At 46.1% G+C, this 22,194-nt stretch overlaps 2 protein-coding genes and 1 long non-coding RNA gene across 5 annotated transcripts; 1 reads left to right on the forward strand and 2 right to left on the reverse strand.

The window, feature by feature from the left end:
• Positions 1-5,796, forward strand: LOC307204626. 3 transcript variants are annotated; one of them, XR_013833762.1, is made up of 2 exons: positions 1-134; positions 5,090-5,796. It is a non-coding gene; the product is annotated as an uncharacterized lncRNA (long non-coding RNA). The 3 variants fall into 3 exon arrangements; XR_013833763.1 differs by lacking the exon at positions 1-134 and adding an exon at positions 2,417-2,738; XR_013833764.1 differs by lacking the exon at positions 1-134 and adding an exon at positions 3,202-3,262.
• Positions 5,797-9,143: 3,347 nt separating this feature from the next.
• LOC307205237 (olfactory receptor 6N1-like) lies at positions 9,144-10,097 on the reverse strand (the record flags this gene model as incomplete). Its single annotated transcript, XM_079957432.1, has 1 exon — positions 9,144-10,097. One exon carries the CDS (start codon positions 10,095-10,097, stop codon positions 9,144-9,146), a length of 954 nt encoding a protein of 317 aa, XP_079813558.1.
• Positions 10,098-15,153: 5,056 nt separating this feature from the next.
• On the reverse strand, positions 15,154-16,368 carry LOC307205301 (olfactory receptor 6N2-like; the record flags this gene model as incomplete). Its single annotated transcript, XM_079957504.1, has 1 exon — positions 15,154-16,368. One exon carries the CDS (start codon positions 16,366-16,368, stop codon positions 15,388-15,390), a length of 981 nt encoding a protein of 326 aa, XP_079813630.1. The 3' UTR covers positions 15,154-15,387.
• Between the last annotated feature and the right edge of the window lie 5,826 nt (positions 16,369-22,194).

The following is a 22,194-nucleotide window of genomic DNA, read 5'->3' on the forward strand; positions in this document are numbered from 1 at the left end:
CCGACTGTGATAGGGATCCATTTCCCTGGATGTAAACGTAAATTGATGGAGCTATTCCTAGGCAGCTGGCAAAAGAGGAAGTCCTGAAAGATAAGCCCTTCCTGGGGCAAAGAGCTCTCTCTCTCCATAGATAGGTAGATAGATTCTCTCTCTTTTAATGGCCAAGGATAATGGGATTGTAAAGGTGGCAGAGCAGAAAGACTAGGAAGATTACCAAAGGGTGCTTTTAGAGTTTGGGAGCATGCTCCAGCTGGAGAGAGAGAGAGAGAGAGAGAGAGAGAGAGAGAGAGAGAGAGACAGAAGTCAGAGTGGGTGGTTGCAGAGAACAGAAATCCTCTCAGAAAGGGAATTGTGTCATCAAAGGCAGCCAACAAAGCATTGCTAAAAGAGAGAGAGAGTAAAAATAAAAGGGAATGTGGATTCGCACACTATTTGCATATTGCCATGTATTGGTACAACTTAAAAAAATAATGTCTATTTAACTCAACGAATCTCTTCCCGTAAAAATATCCCAAAGCGATTTCACAACAAAAACACCAGCCGTAAAAACAATTGCACCATTTCATACGGAAAAAAACAATTATAACTATTAAAAAACATACACACAAAATAAAAAAAATGCTCTCACATGTAAAAGCAATTAAAAAAACACCTCCATGTGCAAAAAACAATTTATGTTACTGCAAGATGAGCACTTCTAGTCAATTAGTGCTCTGGATGGAGAGAGGGCCATCTGAGAGGAGCGAGCCAGCAGTAAATTACCCTGAGCTAGTGGAGTTAACTCTTTATTAGCAAAAACAGGATCTGCACAGGAGTGTCAAGCCTAATGAGCACAGCAACTCATCTCTGGCAGGTCTTGCCCCCATGAAGCAGTTGCAGAGACTGAAGGTCCCTGCCTCTCCACAGCTGCCTGTCTCCTCCTCTCCAGGGTTTTCCTCAAGCAATCAGAGACTGTGCCGTCATGAAGCTATCTTTTCCCCTACCCTCTTCATGTTTCTCCTGGTTCTGGGAGACCAGGCAGGAGGGGAGCTTGTTGCAGCAGGAAGGGAAGACACCTGTGCCTCTTCACCAGTCAGACCCATCTCTATCTCTTGGCCTCCCTCCTCCTTCTCTCCTGCTTCCGTTTCTGCCTTTGCCTCTGATTCTGGACTTCTCTCTGCCACAGACTCCCCCTGCTCACTAAGCCCAGTTACCTCTTCAGCTTCTGACACTTCCTCTTCCCAGTCTTCTCCCTATTCTCCCTCGGACCACTCATTGTCGTCCAACCACCACTCCCCTGGCTCTGAGCCTTCTGCCCTTGGGGGGGGGGGTTCCCCAGCTGGTTGCTCCCACCATTCCTCTGTACCCAACCTGTCCATGAAACCATCTGACTTGTGAGTGTAGCTGGACAAAGATAAGAGCTGAATCCTTTGCCCCACCCAGCATGTGGCCTTTAGAAGGCTGCTGACTAAGGAACGCAGCCCTTGGATTGAAAGGGCTGCTTGGGTGTGTGGGGGCAAATTGGCTTCTTCTTTTTCTTCTTCTTTGGTGATCACTCATAGCCGAGTAATAAACACGGTTTTAACAGTGAGTCCGTAAGAGACTGTGGAGGCCAGTTCTGGGTCCACACATCCTTCCACAGTGGCGACTGAGGCTTCAGGGCAGGAGTTGATCACTGTGAGGGTTTGCCAAATGTGTCTTCCTCTTAGCACGTTTCTCTCTTTCATCCTGAGTCCGAGAGTCTTCAAAACCCATGACACCTTTGGTAAAGGCTGTTCTCCAACTGGAGCGCTCGTAGACCAGTGTTTCCCAGTTGTCGGTGTTTATACTACATTTTTAAAGATTTGCCTTGAGAGAGTCTTTGAACCTCTGTTGACCACCACCATTACGCTTTCCATTTTAAGTTCAGAATAGAGTAGTTGCTTTGGAAGATGATGATCAGACAGCCAAACAACATGACTAGTCCAACAAAGTTGATGTTGAAGAATCATTGCTTCAACACTGGTGATCTTTGCTTCTTCCAGTACACTGGCATTGTTTGCCTGTATTCCCAAGTGATGTGTAAAATTTTTCAGAGACACCGTTGATGGAATCTTTCGAGGAGATGGAGATGACGTTTATAAGTGGCCCATGTTTCACAAGCATACAGTAAGGTTGGTCGTACAATAGCAAACAAGCATTTTGGTTTCCCTGTGAATGTCACAGTCCTCAAAAAATTTGTCCAGGCCCCACTGCCCTAAGGAGACCGCTTTTCTCATTTTGCACAGAGAGTGAAGGAATCCTTTGTTTACCTGCCCCATTCACTTCCAGGCGGAAGGATGCTCTGCTATTGCTTTGCTTGCGATCTCCCCAGATCCCGGAGCATTCTGGGGAGCTAGAGGATCTGAGCATTCTCCAAGGAAAAGAGTCAATGGTTCTTGCTTTCATTCCTCCCTAACTGGAGTCGAGGCTCAGGCTGCGGATTGTCGGGAGAGCAGGCAGGCAGTAAAGCCTCTGAATGTTCAACTGGATTTAGCTTGCCTTAATCCCTTTCCTCAATCCTTTGCATCTGCTTCCGTGTCGCTGTCTGGGAAAACTCAGGGACCCTCATGTTGATGAGCTGATCGATCAAGCACCCCTCCTGTGGCCTGACAGTGCGGAAGGAGTCAAGGCCCCATCTTTACACAGACCCAGTTGCTTAGGTTGAGCGTCTTAAGCAGGAAAGCTGGACGGATTTTTCTCTTTCAACTCTTACTTCAGGCCTTCCTGCAGCCCAGCTGGTGAGTGAGCAGCTTTTCCTGAGGGGCAAGACCTGAGGTGTGTTGGGGGGCAGGGAAGAGAAGCCCATAGTGTGATGCCTTCTGCTTTATAGCCATAAACCGCCCCCCTCTCCTTGGTAGATGTCAATGTAGGGATGGAGGAGAATTATAATTTTGTTTGCATTTGAATGAGAAACGACCTGATTTGCACTTCTGAAATCAATATGTGAACCCAAACAAAGCTACCTTGTAAAATTCTCTGAATTTTACAGTGAAGTTCTCTAACCAGCTATGTCTGCCTGTCTTTCCACATGTCATACATTAGTGAAAATAGCATACAGAAACACATTTAGTTGGAGAGAATTCTTGTGCAAATGTATCAACCAAAGCTACCTAGAAAAAAAGTGCCCATGAGGAGAAATTCTCCTCACTAAAATACTGACAAACTTCCACTACGTTGCTTTTATTCAAAGAAAGAATCACACATCATTGCAGAAACATGAACAGATGTTTTCCTGAGAAACCGGGAATATCATAATTGACAGGTTCATTATTTTTTAATTATTGGTGCGAGTCTCTGAGTTACTTTTGTAAAAAAAGGGAACTAATATGCTTATTAATAATAATTATTATAATAATGTCACTCTAATTAAATCTGCTCTATGTGGGACTGCCTTTCAGCATCAGTTGGGAAATTCAACTGTTGCAGAATATGGCATATCTGTAGTTTACTGGACCACTCTTAAAGAGCCTTCCATGTCTTTTGGTTTCTTTCAAGTCAAAGAACTGACATTGTCTTATAAAAACTGAAACTGCCTCGGGCCTGAGGGAAGGGCTGGTTAGCTCAGTGGCAGGACACCTGCAAAAGGTTCTGGGTTCAATCCCTGGCATCTCAAGTTACAAAGACCTGAGAGCAAATTATGAGAACGACCCCTGTCAGATCCTGGAGATCTTCTTAGTTGGGAAGAGACAAAAGCACCGTGGAAGGGAGACACTTTGCATGTAGAAAGTATTAAGCTCAGTCTCCAGAATTTCTAGTTTAAAAAGTCAGGTGGCAGGATGGTGGGAGAGACTCTCTTTCTGCTTGAGGTCCTGGGGAGTGGTTGCTGGTCAGAGTAGACAATAGTGAACCTGTGCTGTTGTGGTATCAGTTTCAGGACAGGGACCATAGTTCAATCTGCTTTGAATACAGAAGGTCCCAGCTTCAATCTCAGCTGGCATCTCCTTTTAAAAGGATCAAGCAGCAGGAAGCTTCTCTCTGTCTAAGATCTTGGAGATCCGCAGCCAGTTCTGGACTAGTGGATTGCTTGCACTGATCTGCAGTGCAGTCTGGTCCATTAGGACAAGCGGGGCACTGCCCCACCAACATCAGCCTGTCCTCAGTAAACCCCATCTGCTTGCCTTCTTTCTTATAACCAAACCAAGCAATGGCCCTGCCTGCCAGATTCTTCCTCCTCCTTAGTCTCGGTGTTGCCCCTTGTAGAACTTGGCAGAGAGGAGCAGGATGGGGACAAAACTATAATTAGTGGCTCTGCCTGTCACTGGCTTTTGCTGAGAGTTGTTTACCAACCAACCCTTCTTCCCAGGGAACTCTGGGAATTGTAGTGTTGGTTTTTTTTTTTTTGGGGGGGGGGAGGAGGAAATAGAGGCCTCTTAACAACTCTCAGCATTCTTAACAGACCACGGCTCCCATAATTCTTTGTGGGAAGCCATGCCTCTTTAAAGTGGAATCATTGTGCTTTCAATGTATGGCAGGCTTCCTCAACCTCGGCCCTCCAGCTGTTTTGAGACTACAATTCCCATCATCCCTGACCACTGGTCCTGCTAGCTAGGGATCATGGGAGTTGTAGGCCAAAAACATCTGGAGGGCCGAGGCTGAGGAAACCTGATGTATGGTGTGTGAATGTATTCTAAGGAGGAAGGAGCTGACAGCCAGACCATCTGCAGCGACTGGTTGTTAGTACAGTGGTACCTCGGGTTATATATGCTTCAGGTTACATACGCTTCAGGTTACAGACTCTGCTAACCCAGAAATATTGCTTCAGGTTAAGAACTTTGCTTCAGGATGAGAACAGAAATTGTGCTTCAGTGGCACGGCAGCAGCAGGAGGCCTCATTAGCTAAAGTGGTGCTTCAGGTTAAGAACAGTTTCAGGTTAAGTATGGACCTCTGGAACGAATTAAGTACTTAACCCAAGGTACCACTGTATAAAGGCAGGAATATGGGGTCTGGCTGGCTGGCTGAGCTTTGGTAGGGCAGTGCCTCATTTGCTTTAATGGACCAGCCCAAACTGACTAGATGCCTCCTTGATCTGACCCAAGAGCTCCTCTTTCTAAAAGAATTAAGCGAAATATTCACGTTCCCCTTTTGCAGCGATGTCCAGGGAGCAGATTGAGTCCATGATCAAGACGGTGGAGACCTTGCTTGCTGAAGCAGAGCAGCTCAAGAACCGCTGCAGGCGGCAGAACCAGGACGTCACGTTGATCCTTGAGCAGCTGCAGCAGGAGAACCGGGAGCTGGCCCAGAACTACGAGCAGGCTGAGCAGGAGATGGAGGCAATACGCAAGGCTCTGGCCGAGCTGATGGATGCCAAGATAGCTTTCGAGGCCCGTGAGAGACAAGTGCGCAAACTCAGCAAGCAGCTCTGAGATACTGGAGTGGGTGGGTTTTTGTGCTTTCAACTTGGCCCTTGTCAAGGGGATTTCCTTTCCCCCTCCCATCGGTGGGATTCCCATTGCAATGGCTTTTCTCGCATGAATTGCCACCCATTACAATGATGTGGAAACATCTCCAGCCCCTTAGGAATCTAGGAAGCTGCATCAGACCGTTGACCTATCCAGCTCAGTATTGTCCACACTGACTGGCAGTGGCTGTCTGGGATTTCGGGCAGGAGTCCCTTTCAACCCAGCCTGAAGATGCCGGGGATGAGGGCCTTCTGGTGGTTCCCTCACTGCAAGATGTGACGCTACAGGGAACCAGGTAGAGGGTCTTCTCTGTATTGGCAGCCACCCTATGGAACGCCCTCCCGCCAGATGTCAACCAGATAAACAACTGTTTGACTTTTAGAAGACGTCTGAAGGCTGCCCTGTTCAGGGAAGTTTTTAATGGTTGATGTTTTATTGTGTTTTTAATATTTCCTGAAAACAAACACCTATTCATCACTGTGGAAGACCAATTATTTCATTCCATCTTCCATGAGGTAGTTATAGAGGCCTTATATGGTGACCCCCAGAGGAAGCTCCCTTGCAGCTTATCTCACATCACTTATGAGGTCTTGGAAACTTTGGCCAACACCCAGGGCTGGTGTGTCTGGTTTTCTCACTTGAGGAAAAATGGGAAAGGCTGCCCTGCCGCTGCTCCCACCATGCCCTACTTGCTCCTTCTGCTCTGTTGCCACTGTGTGCCCTGCTGTATCTGCCACCAGCGGAGAAGCAAGCACTACTGCCATTGGTGCAGATTCCAAGCAAGATGGCGCTGATTTGGGGAGATATCTCACCCCAAATAGACATGATCTTGCTCAAAATCAAAGCTGGCAGTGATGCTGCTTCTCTGCCACTGGCAGAAGCAGCTGGGCATCCAGGTCACCTGTGGGCATGCCAACTGGGGTGATTCCACCACCTGAGGAAGTGGCTTCACCCTGCCTAATGACTGGGATAGCTTGGCCAACATCCCATGAATCTCATCTGCAGCTGGTCAGTCTTATTAAAAACCCTCACCAATTTCACTGCTGCCTGTTTAGCAATCATTGGAGCTGAGCTCTGACTTGTCCTCCTTCTCCAGGGAGTTTATTTATTGCCTCTTCTTGTGGTCACAGAGAGCTCTGCTCAGAAAGTTTTGCTGTCATTACAGGGTCTTCACAGCAATCATCCTTGCTGTTGATCTGGACGTAAAGGGCTGGCCTCTGAGCAACTCTCACCCTTAGTGGTTTCATTATCAACATCTGCTTGCAGTATTCAATTTGACCTGTTATGTGGACATAGAGGACTGTCCTCTGGCCATTTCCTGATGATTCTGTTTCCTTAGCGGTACAAGGCTTCTTGAAGAGATGTGGGGATTTTTGTGATTCTTGTGTGGTTGTGGGGGGCTGGTTCCAGGGGTCGTACTCAGCTGATCCTTTTTCTGGGCAGCTGTGTCCTTCCAACACAACCCTGCGTTACTGACTGCTAGACTGCGGAAACCTAGGCTCTGTTCACCACACCCAAATCCATTCGCATTTGCTCTGCATTTAGATGCTCCAGGTATGGGAACTGATGTACACGTAAATGTGTTTTTCTTTAAAATGTTCAATAATATTGTTTCAAGCTAACATTTTATTAAAAATATATATATTTAAAACCAAACTGTTCATTTGTTTGTGAATGTGTCCTGTTCAAGGCTGAGACCACCAGAAAAGCCATTGACCAGAGGTGGAGAAGAGCTTCAATTCTTGAAAAGGGTTGACTGAAGTAATTTTAGAGAGGAAGCAGAAGTGGGCCGACAGTTCAAGATAGGAGTGGCATCAGGACCATGGACAGAGCTCCGGGGAGTCTTTGTAGGGTGTGTGTGTGTGTGGGGGGGGAGGTAGTAAAGATGGAAGATAATCTTGTTTGGACCACATTTTTAAGTGAACTGAACTAACTTGTGAATGCATAGATAAGAATGCAATTATTATTTGGTTTTTTTTTTAATAATAATTTTATTACATTTTCCACAAAAAAGAACAAAAAAGCATATTTTCACAAACATTACAAAAAGAAAAATTTTCACAAACATTACACAAAAAAGAAAAAAGAAGCAAAACATAGACAAAAAATAAGAAAAAAAAGAAAAAAGAAATTTTGACATAAAAATAAACTCACTTTCCAATTATACCCTTCAAAACCTTATTTTCCTTACTTCCACCCGCCTCCCGATCTTGTATTCTATGTAATAATTAGTTCAGCAAGCTCAATTTTGTTCATTTTGATTCTTGGTCCCTCCCTTTGTGCTCTTAATTAACTCAGTCACTAGAACCCCTTCTTTTCCTTTTCAATGTCCTCAACATTCAAAGATTTTACAGTGTTTTTGTAAATAGACTTTAAACTTCTTCCAGTCTTCTTCCACCTGCTCTTCTCCTTGATCTCGAATTCTGCCGGTCATTTCAGCCAGTTCCATATAGTCTATTACTTGCATCTGCCATTCTTCCAGAGTGGGTAGATCTTGTGTCTTCCAATACTTTGCGATGAGAATTCTTGCTGCTGCTGTAGCGTACATAAAGAAAGTTCTGTCCTTCTTTGACACCAATTGGCCGACCATGCCCAGAAGAAAGGCCTCTGGTTTCTTCAAGAAAGTATACTTAAATACCTTTTTCAGTTCATTATATATCATCTCCCAGAAAGCCTTGATCCTTGGGCACGTCCACCAAAGGTGAAAGAATGTCCCTTCAGTTTCTTTACATTTCCAACATTTATTATCGGGCAGATGGTAGATTTTTGCAAGTTTGACTGGGGTCATGTACCACCTATATATCATTTTCATAATATTCTCTCTTAAGGCATTACATGCCGTGAATTTCATACCGGTGGTCCACAACTGTTCCCAGTCAACAAACATAATGTTATGACCAACAAGAATGCAATTATTATTTGGATTCTGTGCTCAGATTATTATTATAATTAATTACCTGCCAGTCACACCCCAACCCCATCATCACTCCCAAGGATAGTCAGGGACTACCTTATAACCATGGACCCCATGATTTCTATGTTTTATTTCCTCAGGTAAGTACCCCACAATAAGGCTCCCACAACCTTCCCTTTGCAAAGGTTCCTTGTCTTATTGGAAACCCTGCTCCCTCAAGTCCACCATTGGAGGATTTCTGCCCCATCAACTTTCCTAACCACCCCCGATACTTCAATTCCTCCCCCTCTGGGTTGAAGCTTCTCACCAGCTTTCCCTGTTGCCCTTTCCTCACGCCAGTTACTCTCTCTCTTGTCTTTATTTCACCCCACTTCTCCCTCACAGCCCCCATATCCCTCCTACTGAGAGGGGAGCCTCCTAGGGGCTTGACTCACCCTAGAATTCCACCTGTTCCTCCACTTCCACAGACACGGGTGAAAGGTGGGACCTGCTGGCCATAAGTGAGGCTTGTGATTGGCTGTGCTGTGCATAGCTGTGATTGGCCTGCAGAAAATCCAGGGAATCCTTGGAAAATAGGAAACTGTGGATGTCGCACAGGACTGCTGGGCCAGAGCTTTGGCTTTTGGGGTGCAGAAAGATATATGGGCAGAGCTCTGCCCTGCTTTGCTCTCCTGACTAGCCTCCTCGGCCTACGCCGACTAGTTGATTCTAGATTTTCAGTGGGGCAATCATGGAACTGTTAAAGGCACACAGCCCTAGGATGTGTGTGTGTGAGCAAAGCCTTTGTGTTCTCCCTACGTATTTCAGCCTTACTTCCAGCCCCACTCCCTCAAGGCTGCTCCATTTCTCTCATTATTTTCTGGCAGTGGAACGTTCTCTTTAAGGCCGCCTTGATTTCTTTGTTCCGCAGGCTGTAGATAATCGGATTAAGGAAAGGGGTCAGGACAGCGTATACAACAGCCAGCGCTCTGTCATAATCCAAGGAGTAACTTTTCGTCAGTCGGACGTACATGAACAAGATGCTCCCGAAGAAGATCACAACCACAGTGAGGTGCGCGGCACACGTGGAAAAGGCTTTCTTCCGGCCGGTGGCCGAGCGGATCCGAAGGATGGCCCTGATGATCTGCAGGTAAGACGTCATAATCAGGAGGAAGGTTGCCAGGATCTTGCAAGCGTTGACTGTGAAATCAACCAGGACGTTGACCGAGGTGTCGGTGCAGGCTAAGCTGAGGAGCGGTGGGAAGTCGCAGAAGATGTGCTCGATCTTGTTGGGTCCGCAGAAAGGGAGCTTGGAAGCCAAGACGATTTCGGCGATGGGGCCTAGCAAGCCGCAGACCCAGCAGCTGGCAGCTAATCTGACGCACAGCTTGGACGTCATGACGGCTGGGTAGCGCAGGGGGCTGCAGATGGCCAGGTACCTGTCATAAGCCATGACAGTGAGCAGGTAGCATTCGGTGGCCCCCAACGAATGGAAGAAGTAGATCTGTAGGAGGCAGCCGGAGAACGAGATGCGCTTCCTCTCGCTGAGCAAGTTGGAGAGCATCTTTGGGATGGTGGCAGCTGTGTAGCAGATCTCCAAGAAGGACAAGACGCTGACGAAAAAGTACATGGGCGTGTGGAGCTTGGGGTCGGTACGGATGATGGTGAAAACGAGCAGGTTGCCGAAGATGGTGAAGAGGTAGACGAGGAGCAGCAAAAGGAAGAGGGGCTTGTGGAAGCGCTGGAGGCTGGGGAAGCCCATCATGATGAACTCTGTGACCTCGGTCTGGTTGAGGATTCCCATCTCCTCTAGAAGCTGATCTGGAGAAATGTGAGTTGTGGAAGTAGAGTTGTGCAAAAGAGACAGTGGCAACAGAATACCTGCACATCAAAAGGAGCCATTGAATATGGATTATTGCCGCAAGGCTGGGAAGATAGACTCCAAGGACTCCAGGATCTGAAGACTTCACTGCCCTTTCTACACTGATGAACACAAGACTAGGAACTTTATAAGCCCTTCATACCGGGGTTTAATATTTAATCACATTTTTAAAAAACTCTATATAGTTGGGCAGGGGGCAGGGAGAAGGAGAAAAAGTGTGTTTCTTTCCAGCTGCTATTGCTTTGCCAGCATGTTCCCTGCAGGGAATACAAAGGTGAAGCAGATCGCTGGAGCCTGCAGGATTGCACCCACTGCAGGCAATTCTTGTTCTTCTACACATACTCAGCTACTGCACCAGGTCTACTTGACCTCACCTTTCTGCCTTCCCCGTCCCTGCACTGTTGTGCCTAACATGTCCCAACTAGGTGTGATTAAGGCCCTAACCATCCCCAGTGGTGATGTCACCTCTTCCTACTCCATTGCTACCGCTTACACGGCTGCAGCCACCTGAGCCATGACCACCTCACTTTCCACACACACCCAACTCCCGCATCAGCTGTCGCCATGAGCACAGGGGCCACAACTGACTGTGATAAACGGACAGATCCCCAATGCTGGCCCAACATGGGGGCAGTAGCCAGTTCCTCTTTCCTGGTCCTGGACATAAGAAACTATTTCTTAAGCAATATAAATCAAAATAAAATAAACACCCAGCATAAAAACTCAGAGCAAATTAACCTAATTAGCTTTGCTTACTATAGATAGACAGACAGATAGATAGATAGGTGTGTGTGTGTGTGTGTGTGTGAGAGAGAGAGAGAGAGAGAGAGAGAGAGAGAAAGAATTTATTATTTTATTTTCCTGTGATAGTTTTCCATGGGGCTTGCTCAGCTGAGGTATGGCTTTCCCAAATGCCAGCTGTTAGCTGGGAGGCTGAAGAAGAAGAAGAAGAGTTTGGATTTGATATCCCACTTTATCACTACCCGAAGGAGTCTCAAAGCGGCTAACATTCTCCTTTCCCTTCCTCCCCCACAACAAACACTCTGTGAGGTGAGTGGGGCTGAGAGACTTCAGAGAAGTGTGACTAGCCCAAGGTCACCCAGCAGCTGCAGGTGGAGGAGCGGCAAAGCGAACCCGGTTCACCAGATTACAAGACTACCACTCTTAACCACTACACCACACTGGCTTCAGCAAAGCCCTGCTGTGCCCCCAACTCATGAGGAGATCCTCTCTGGAGTCTGTAGAGGACGTTTCCTTCGGGGAGGTGCAACAGGGCTTTGCGGAGGCTGGTCAGGTCTCTCCCTCCACTTCTGGGGTCCCTGATAGGTTCTGGAACACTGTACCAGCATGTTCTAGCTGGGGAAAAAAGTCCTGGCTCTGTCTCTTAGTCTACAGTGTTATACTTCAACAGGAAGACCCAGGATCGAATCCATGTTTGGCCACTGGGTGGTCTTGGGCCAACCACTCTTGTGTCTTGGCCTCATCTTCCTTGCAGGGTTGTTGTGAAGATAAAATGTGTGTGTGCTCTAAGGATGGGGGAGAAATTCCATTCCATTCACATTTAAAGGCAAGCTTACCCAATTTGTACTTTCTGAAACAATACAGGCAACTCCCAATTTACATGGGGGTTACGTTCCAAGGCACTGTGCATTTAAGTGAAATTGTGTATATTTGAAACACCACTGGAAAAGCCAGTAAAACCGTGTTCTGGGAGGGGGAAGCTGCAGAATTCCAGGTGTTGTTAGCTCCCCCCAGTCAGCAAGCTTAGAGATGATGGGAGCTGTGATCCGGAGGAACAGAGGTTCCCCATACCTGCTGCTGGTGAACCTTTAGTCCTGACCAACAGGGCTCTGTTTTCATAGCATCCTCCACTGCAGAAGCTTTCCCAATTAGAAACCCACAATAAATGCAAAATATGTCCCCCCCCCCCTTTTAGGAAAGCACACTCAGCACCAGAGAACTGACGTTTCCAAAGTAGGCACTTACTTGACTTCTCATTTCGTGCAAGGATTCCTGCAGCATTTAAAGGTTCATGGGAATAGCAAACCAGGAAGGCATCAAATGGGTCTCCAACCTGTGGCTTAAATGTGGACTTGGTTGGCTGCCTAATTCCAGGAGTTACCTGTGGATTACGTACGTATTTTGCATCTGGCCTTTGGGAGCTCATTGTTACAAACCTAATGGGCTGGATTGATACTATTTCTGGGAATCAGTCCCTATGCCAGGCTTAACCCCCTTGGCACCAGTTTGTGAAAATGCCCCCCCCCCTTACCAGGTCAGAAAGTGGCATCTTACAAAATAAAGCGATCAAGTGTGTGTGTGGGATTATTGTAAAGCAATCACTTTAATATTTTTCATGTTTACAAATGGAAGTGGGTGGGTGGGCTTTTGAAGGTTATGTGTGTTACCAGACAGGTTGCTTAAATTATGCCTATACGTCCCATGGAAGTAGCCAATTGAGAATATACCTCATGTTCTCTATTTTGAGAGAGACAGCCAAATATTTTCGTGAAACTAGTAATTGCAGCACCAGATAGGCAAATCGTATCAAGACATTTCAAGGCTAAAGGTAAAGGTAAAGGGACCCCTGACCATTAGGTCCAGTCGTGGCCGACTCTGGGGTTGCGGCGCTCATCTCGCTTTACTGGCCGAGGGAGCTGGCGTACAGCTTCCGGATCATGTGGCCAGCATGAATAAGCCGCTTCTGGTGAACCAGAGCAGCGCACGGAAACACCGTTTACCTTCCCGCTGGAGCAGTACCTATTTATCTATTTGCACTTTGATGTGCTTTCGAACTGCTAGGTTGGCAGGAGCAGGGACCGAGCAACGGGAGCTCACCCTGTTGCGGGGATTCGAACCGCTGACCTTCTGATCGGCAAGTCCTAGGCTCTGTGGTTTAACTCACAGCGCCACCCGTGTCCCTCATTTCAAGGCTACTGTGCCTTTAATTAGAAGTTTCCTCCTCCAGAAGGAAAAACACCCTGTATCTCCGATTGCTTCCTCTTCGTTCCAGCTAGCATTGCTGATGAATGATGGATATTTATTTTATTACATTTGTTAGTTGTTTTATCTTGCCCAGGGCAACACATTACAATTCAGCCTTTAACTGCCCTGTAATAAATTACAGAAAGCAAAACTGTTTTTACAGCAACCAGGATATATTGGAAGACATGGGTACCAAATTTTCCGTGGGTCCTAAATTTTACATGAGGCATGGATGATATTACAAAAGCACACAAGAGGAGCTCTGTTGGGTCAGGACAATGGCCCATCTAGTCCAGCATCCTGTTCCCACAGTGGCCAATGAGATGCTTATACAGTGGTACCTCGGGTTAAGTGCTTAATTCATTCTGGAGGTCCGTTCTTAACCTGAAACTGTTCTTAACCTGAAGACCACTTTAGCTAATGGGGCCTCCTGCTGCTGCTGCACTGCCGGAGCCCGATTTCTGTTCTCATCCTGAAGCAAAGCTCTTAACCTGAAGCACTATTTCTGGGTTAGCGGAGTCCGTAACCTGAAGCGTATGTAACCCGAGGTACCACTGTATGAAGCCTTCAAGCAGAACCCAACCACAAGAATACTATCCCCTCTGGTGGTTCCAACACATATAAAAACATAGAGGGCTGCCTTCAGGTGTCTTCTAAAAGTTGTATAGTTATTGATCTCCTTGACATCTGATTGGAGGGCATTCCACAGGGAGGGTGCCCCCGGCTGAGAAGTGTAATCTATATTTGTTTCTTGCCTTTCCACCCAGATGTTCAAGGCTGTGTATATTTTTCTTCCCTCCCCCCTTTTATAGAATAATAGAATTGTAGAGTTAGAAATGACCACCTGGTACAGCCCCCCTGCAATGCAGGAATCACAGCTAAGAATCCCTGAGAGGCGGCCATCCAACCTCCGTTTAAAAACCTCCAATGAAGGACAGTCCACCACCTTCTGAGGTGTCCTCAGAAAGATCTTCCTAACGTTTCATTGGAATCTCCTTTCTTATAATTTGAATCCTTTGCTTAAGGACCTCCCTTCTGGGGCAGCAGAAAACAGGCTTGCTCCATCTGAGGTCCAGTGCTGAGGGCCTTCTGGTGGTTCCCTCACTGCGAGAAGCCAAGTTACAGGGAACCAGGCAGAGGGCCTTCTCGGTAGTGGCACCCGCCCTGTGGAACGCCCTCCTACCAGATGTCAAAGAGAACAACAACTACCAGGCTTTTAGAAGACATCTGAAGGCAGCCCTGTTTAGGGAAGCTTTTAATGTTTGATGCATTACTGTATTTTAATATTTTGTTGGAAGCTGCCCAGAGTGGCTGGGGAAGCCCAGCCAGATGGGCGGGGTATAAATAATAAATTCTCCTCCTCCTCCTCCTCCTCCTCCTCCTCCTCCTCCTCCTCCTCCTCCTCCTCCCTCTTCTTCTTCTTCTTCTTCTTCTTCTTCTTCTTCTTCTTCTTCTTCTTCTTCTCCTCCTCCTCCTCCTCCTCCTCCTCCTCCTCCTCCTCCTCCTCTTCCATGTTACAGCCATTCAGATACTTGAAGCTGGCTATTGTATCAGCTCTCGGTCCACTCTTCTCCAGGCTAAACATACCCAGCTGCCTCAACCATTCCTCACAAGGCTTGGTTTCCAGAGCTTTGATTTTCTTGGTCCCAAGTGAAATCAGTTTTGTTAGTTTAGGCTCAGTTCTCCAATCTTCTAAGGAAGGTCATATTGGATCCTGATTCTATCTTCTGAAGTATAAGTCACTCCTCCCAGTTTGGCACCATCTGCAAATTTGATGAACATCCCCTCTATATCTATATTTGTAACAGCCTTATGAGGTAGACTAGGCTAAGTTAATATAGGTAAACAAGCAGCAGTTCTTGTCAATAAATTGTCGGGGTGGGGGTGGGATGCAGGGGCCCCAAACTTACATATAGCGTATATAGCCCAGGAAATCCTGTTGGCATGTATTATCATTACTCTACTGAGAATTATTATTGTTGCTCTACTAAGTTCTACTGCGAGTAGACCCATTGAAATTAATAGAACTAAGTTAGTCATGTCCAATAATTTCAATGGGGCCACTCTGAGCATGACTAGCATTTGGTACAGTGGATGTGGGAGTTGTGTGGCCTTGAGAAAGTTCTGAGGGCCAGAAAGAGAGGTGTGGAGGGCTGCATTTGGTCTTTGGGCTTCCCATCTCTTTTGTAGAGAATTGGGTTGGCTAATGGACTGAGGATGGTGAAGTTCATGATGGAAGCCCTGCCATATTCATCCTGATCCTCCTCTTTATCGCTCTTAGGATTTCTTGGTTTCGCAAGCTATAGATGATTGGGTTGACCAATGGGGTGAGGATGGCATAGATCACGGCGAATGCTCTGTCATATTCCAAAGAATAGCTTTTCTTCAGCCTGACGTACATAAAAATGATGCTTCCGAAAAAGAGCAGGACGACCGTCAGGTGGGAGGCGCAGGTGGAAAAAGCCTTCTCACGACTCTCAGCCACCTGGATCTTCAGGACGGACTGGATGATCTTCACATAGGAGACCATGATGAGCAGGAAGGTCACCAGGATGATGAAGGCATTGACCACAAAGTCAACCAAGACGTTGATGGAGGTGTCAGTGCAGGCCAGGGTGAGCAATGGTGGGAAGTCGCAGAAGATGTGCTCGATCTTGTTGGGGCCACAGAAAGGGAGCTTGGAGACTAAGATGACTTCAGTGACAGGGCACATGAAGCCACAGATCCAGCACCCAGCAGCCATTTGAACACACAGCTTGGTTGTCATGATGGATGGGTAGCGGAGAGGGTTGCATATGGCCAGGTACCGATCATACGCCATTGTTGTGAGCAGGTAGCACTCAGTGGCCCCCAGAGAGTGGAAGAAATAAGTTTGCAGGAGGCATCCGGCAAAGGAGATGCTCTTCTTTTCCCTGAGCAGGTTGGAGAGCATCTTTGGGATGGTGGTGGCTGTATACCAGATCTCCAAGAAGGACAAGATGCTGATGAAAAAGTACATGGGCGTGTGGAGCTTGGGGTCGGTGCGGATGATGGTGAAAATGAGCAGGTTGCCGAAGATGGTGAAGAGGTAGACAAGGAGGAGCAAAAGGAAGAGGGGCTTGTGGAAGCGCTGGAGGTTTGGGAAGCCCACCATGATGAACTCTGTGACCTCGGACTGGTTGAGGACTTCCATCTCCCCTAGATCAGGAGAAAATTGAAATATGGGCATAGAGAAAGAGACAGTGGCTGCAGAAGACCACATTAAAAGTAGCCCTTGCTTGTGAAGCATGTGTACTGTTTAATAATAATTAAATAATCATTAAAAAGTCAGTAAAACAAAAGTAGCTCTTGCATGCTGATCCCTAGGGTTGTAAAAGACCTGCACTCAGTAGCTGGAAGTATAGATACCAACCATCCCTTCCTCAATTACCTGTATATCTTAGTGGCCTGTCTACATTTAAATACACATCTTATAATTGCTGATCACATTTGGTTATCTGTTTGGACATGTAGACTGACTATATTAATATATATGTTTAAATCAGGGTTGATTGATCCTTCCTATTGTCAATGGGAGTTGACACTGCTTCTTTTTTCTTTCGGTTACATTTGCAATAAAAAACAGCCGACGATGGTAATAAATTGCTCTTGCCTAAGCTGGATTCCAACTATCCATCTTGAAGACTCCTCCAGAGACAGGCTGGAGGGCACCATGAGCTAACACACCAGGAAGCAGAAGCATCCCAACTCCCTTTTCCTGAAACTCTGCTGGTAACTCACTTTATCTTTCCTTCGCAGTGAATTGTCCCCAACCCTCCCTCTCAACCTTTTCCACTAAAAGAGAGTTAAGCAGAGATAAATGTTGGAGAGAGAAAGGTTCCCAGGAACTGATTCCTCTTCAGTTTTCACTGCCTGTCTCCAAAAGACTTCAAATTCTCAGCTATCAAAGTAAGTTTCATGCTTGACATGCAGTGCTATTTTTCTGAGAAGAAGAGGTGCCAGAACTCTCCATGAACGCTCCGCTCGTTCTCTTAGAACGGCAATGGCGCCCACCTGAGAGGTGCCGGAACTGAGTTCCGGTGAGTTCCAGCTGGAAAAAAGCTCTGTTGACATGAAGAATTAAATGTGTTAACTACTAACCAAGCTCTACAAATGTCAGGAGTTGGGAATCTCAGGCTTGAGAGTCAAATTTGGCCCTCCAGGCCTCTCTATTTGACTCTTGGAACTGTCCCCTGACCGTGCTCCTTTCCATGTTCCCATAGTCTCAGTCTGTGAAGAGTAGAAAGCAGATCTCTGCAGCACCTGTGAGCCAGATATCCCTGACCCAGGACCAGAGGCCACCACACCTGTTACTGGGGCTCTTGTCTGGCTCTCCAATTCTCCAAGGACCCCTGATACAGATAAGGTGATGAACCAGGCAGGAGTTTCAGAGCTGCATGTGAGGCTACTCAGGAGGATGGGGAAGTATGTGCAAGCCTGTGTTGGCTGGTCCATATGGGCAAATGGGCCACTGTCCCGCCAGCCCCAGTCTGCCTTTACTTGCCTGCTTTCTCACTTGCAACTGGTCCAGGGAATGGCACCATCTGTCAGCTACCCCCTCCTCATTCTCAGTGTCTTGTAGAAGTCAGCATGGAGGAGGATGGGGACAAAACTAGTATTAGTAGGCTCCACCGATCATTGGCTCTGCCCTGCCTGTCATTGGATCTGGCCCCATCTGTGGGTGGGCTTCCTGCCTTCTGCTCCACTAGTCCCAGTGGGCACCAGGGTATGATGGAGAGCCAGGGAGGAATGGAACCTTCCGCTCCTATTTGAAGTTTTCGGTCCAAGCTATTTCATTGCGGAAGTAACAGCTCCCTTATAGCTTACAAGAGCACCAGGGGGAAAAACCCTGCTGGATCAGGCCGATGGCCCATCTACTTCAAAATCCTGTGGTCAGCCTGAAAGCACAACCTGAGTGCCACAGCGCTCTTTCCACTTGTGGTCCCCAGTAACTGGTATTCAGTTGGAGGAATCTGTTGAAAAAAGGACTATCAAGCAAATTTCCTTCCATCTGTTCCTTTGACCCTTTGCTGTGAAGGCTCTTTCCCTTAGTTCTCTACCATCAAAATTTTAACTCTCTCTCTCAACAGATAACTAAATTGTTTAGCAATGCACATTATTTACATATTCATTGATGTATGCAACTTCCTCTTTGCTTTTCTTGTTTCTGAAGTGTTGTTCGTTGCCAAGGGCAGCCTATGTGCACCAATACTGCAATCCTAACCATGTCTACTCAGGTGTAAGACCCATTAAATCCAGTGATGATTACTCCCAGATAAGTGGGTTTAGCATTTCCACCTTAATCTGCTTCCTATTGTGATTTTTTTAAAAAATGAATGCACCACTCATTTTTGTTCTTTTCACATGGAAAGAAGTAGCATATTTGTTACCTGCAGCTTGTACCTGTTCTCCACAGTTGAAGTCCTAACATATTTGTCAAAATGGGGAGAATCAACTTGATTTGACTGCTGATTTTTGACTACCCATAACTCTTCTTTCTAGAAGTAAAATTAAATTAAAATTCATGTCCTTCCCCTCCATTTGAAGTTCTTTTCACTTGTCACAAAAAGAGAAAAAGGATGACAAGTTTATACTGAATTGAGAAAGCAAAGTTGCAGAAGTGGCTGGAATCCTAACCCCACATACCTCACCAAATTCAAAGGAATTTACTTCTGAGAAGACATGGTTAGGTTTGCAGCCATAGATGGCCCTAGCGACTTTGTTGTTATGGTGTTGTTTTTGCCGCAAAACTCCCCAACCCTAACAGGGCTACCCTTCTGGAAATTCATTAACTTTGAAAGGGAACAAGCAAGGAAGATTTGCAAATATTAGTTGATGGTTGAGATATGTGTGCCTGTTGTGTGCTGCATTAGAAAAGTTATAAATATGTGCATCTCTGCAGCAAAAGACAGTGAAGCGGTAGATTTGTGTAAAATAAAGCAATTACACCAGATCATAAAATACCAGATGAAAGTGCAAATGAATATTGGAAGAAAATGTTTGCACATCCCTGATTCAGAGGCACAATGTTCTCAGCAGTGGCGGGAGAACATACCCATCATGGTGAGTAGCCATTCCTTCCTACCTTATCTTCCACGGACCTGTCTAATCTTCTCTTAAAGTTGTCCAAGTTGGTGGCCATCATTACATTTTGTGGGAACTAATTCCATAGTTTAACTATGTGCTGTGTGAAGGAAATACTTTATGTCTGTCCTGAATCTTTAGCTTGACTGGATGTTGATGAATTCCAGTGTTGCTGTGCAGTGGAAAGAGATAATTTGGGTTGCACCATTCTTTAGACTATCCTTCTCCGCCCCAATGTATAGCTCATTAGCAATGGAATCCCCCATTCCAAATAGTTTAAAAATAAATGAAACAATAAACTTCTGGAGCAAATGAATGGGTGTAACTGCTTACCACCATGAAGGAAATCATATATTTCTCTGTCAAATAATTTTTTTGCAGGAGCTATGGAAAGGAGAGAGTGTTATTTGCCTACTCCAAATCTTGGTGGTTTCTGGCATGAAGCACCTTCATTTGTTGTTGTTTAGTCGTATGATCACTGCAGATGGTGACAGCAGTCACAAAATTAAAAGCACCTTCATAGGTGCATGCTATTCCTTCTGTTCAGTGATCTATCCTTTGTCTTAGGAACAGCACAGTAGGTGATGGACATTGCTTCCCTGTCTGTCTCCGGCTGCTTTTGAAGCTGTCTGTTCCTAACAGGTACTAGCTGTGATGGTTTATATGCTACCTCCAGGGTGAGGGGAATTTTGCCCCCAGCTGCTGAGAATTATGAGCAGGAGAGTGTTATCATCCTCATGCCCTATTTTTGGCTTCCCAGAGATATCTAATTGGCCACCGCTAGAATTGAATGCTTGACTAGATAGGACTTTGGTCTGCTCCAGAAGGGCTCATCCCTTTCCCCTACTCATCTCATCTCTCAAGAGAGAGGGGCTTTGTTCTTCGTTAGTTTGGTCCTTTGGGGTTGGAAGAGAAAACATGCCCTCCCTTGGCTGAAGATGGAGCTGGAGTGGTTCTTCTATCCCAGTTGGACAAATCAGCAAAACTCACTGGAAACCACTGCTCCAGAACCCTGTGTGTACTCAATTCATATGCATGCATGCACAAATGGAATACGTACCTATGAAACTGCTTTAGACTGTCAGGCTGTTTCTCCAAATGCACTAGTATTGGCTATTATGATTGCTCACTTGCTGGATCATCACCTTGTTGTGGTGAATGGGCTTGCACGTTCCTATGAGCCTTGTGAGTGAAGCCATCGGGAGTCTCGTACTCCCAGCAGGGTCACCCAAGGCTGTAAGGTCAAGGGGGAGGAGCTAGACAAAGAATGATCCAAGAAGTTCTCAATGGCAGAACAGGTGGAAGATACAACGGCTGTGAAGGCGGATGAAGGCTGCAGCAGATAAGAATCTACTGGTCATCGTGATACTCATGCCATTGGAATAGAGCCTTGCTGCGAACTGTGCATTGGTCAGTGTGCACTGATCTACACACATAAAACAAATTCACGCACAGGCGTCTTCCAAAAACCCATCCCAAACCCAAACCATAAAAAGTCCCACGGCGATTGGCAAATGCTAACAGGGGCAGGACTGTGAAATCTGGAAGCCCCTAGTCATGAACCAGCACATGAGCGGTGGATACAGATTCAGTCGCTCTGACTCAAGGAATTGAGTCAGTTGAGCAGCTTGGCAGCTGTATCCATGACTGAGCAGCCCTCTTAGGATCCACTCTGTGCACCCCGAAAAGGGATTGGCAGAGAATCTCAAAGGTCACAAGTCTTATTCAACTCTATCACTTGAGGCTGTTTTAACTGGAGATGGCAGGAAGGTTCTCTGTCTGTCTGTCTGTCTGTCTGTCTGTCTGTCTGTCTGTCTCATAATATTAGAACTTGGTAACCAAGAAGCTGAGTGATGGGAGATTTAGGACAGATGTAGGGCAGCACATCTTCACACAACACCGAGTTAAACTATGGAATTACTTCTCACATGACGCAAGGAAGCACACCAACATGGAGAGCTTCAAAATGGGATTAAACCAGTTCATGGAGATAAGGCTACTGATTGCAACTATGTTTACCTCCATTGCATTTTTAATATTTTATTGGGAGCCACCCATAATGTTTGGGGGCAACTCAGTAGGCTGCTGGCATAATAATAATAATAATAATAATAATAATAATAATAATAATAATAATTGTTGTTGTTATTGTTGGAAGCAGTATGCCTCTTAATACCACTTTCTGGGAATATCAGGGGAGGAGTGTGCTCTTGCACTCAGGTCCTCATGGTGGGCTTCTCCCCAGGGCATGTGGTTGCCCACCATGAGAACAGGATGCTAGAGTAGATGGGTCTGATCCAGGGCTCTTCTTATGTTCCAGAGCTTCTCTGCCATTGACTCTCAATTGCATTATATGAAGTCAGAGAGCCAGATCATCAACCCACCTTGCCTTCCCCAACATGGTGTCCTCCAGATGTTGCTGGACTACAGCTTCCATCATTCCTGACTGTTGGCTGTGCCAGCTGGGGCTGACGTTGAGATGTGTAGATGCCATGGGTTGTATCCAAGGCTAGCCCGACTTAGACTCATCACATATTTATTTATTTATAGAAAAATATTTATATACCACTACTTCATAAAAAATAGAAAAACTGATTAAACAAAAATATTTACAACTGTATAGTGAAAACGATATACAACCATATAGTGAAAACCATTAAAAAATGGTTTAAAACAGACATCATTGTGGAAAGGTGTGTTCTTAATTGCTTGCACAGACCTGGCAGAACAGAAATGTATTCAACAGGTATTTAAAAGTTGGCACAGAAGGTGCCTGCTAAATCTCCACTGGCAGGGTATTCTACGGGACAGGGCTTTATTTCTTGCCATTATCAAGCCAACTCGGCGAAGTAAACTGAAGGAAACTCAGGGAAACTCATTGAAGTATATAGACATGACTAGCTTAGATTTGCCAATTCCAGTGGGTTTTGTG

Source organism: Podarcis cretensis, assembly GCF_951804945.1.
Source record: "Podarcis cretensis genome assembly, chromosome: 16".
Taxonomy (NCBI): Eukaryota; Metazoa; Chordata; class Lepidosauria; order Squamata; family Lacertidae; genus Podarcis; species Podarcis cretensis.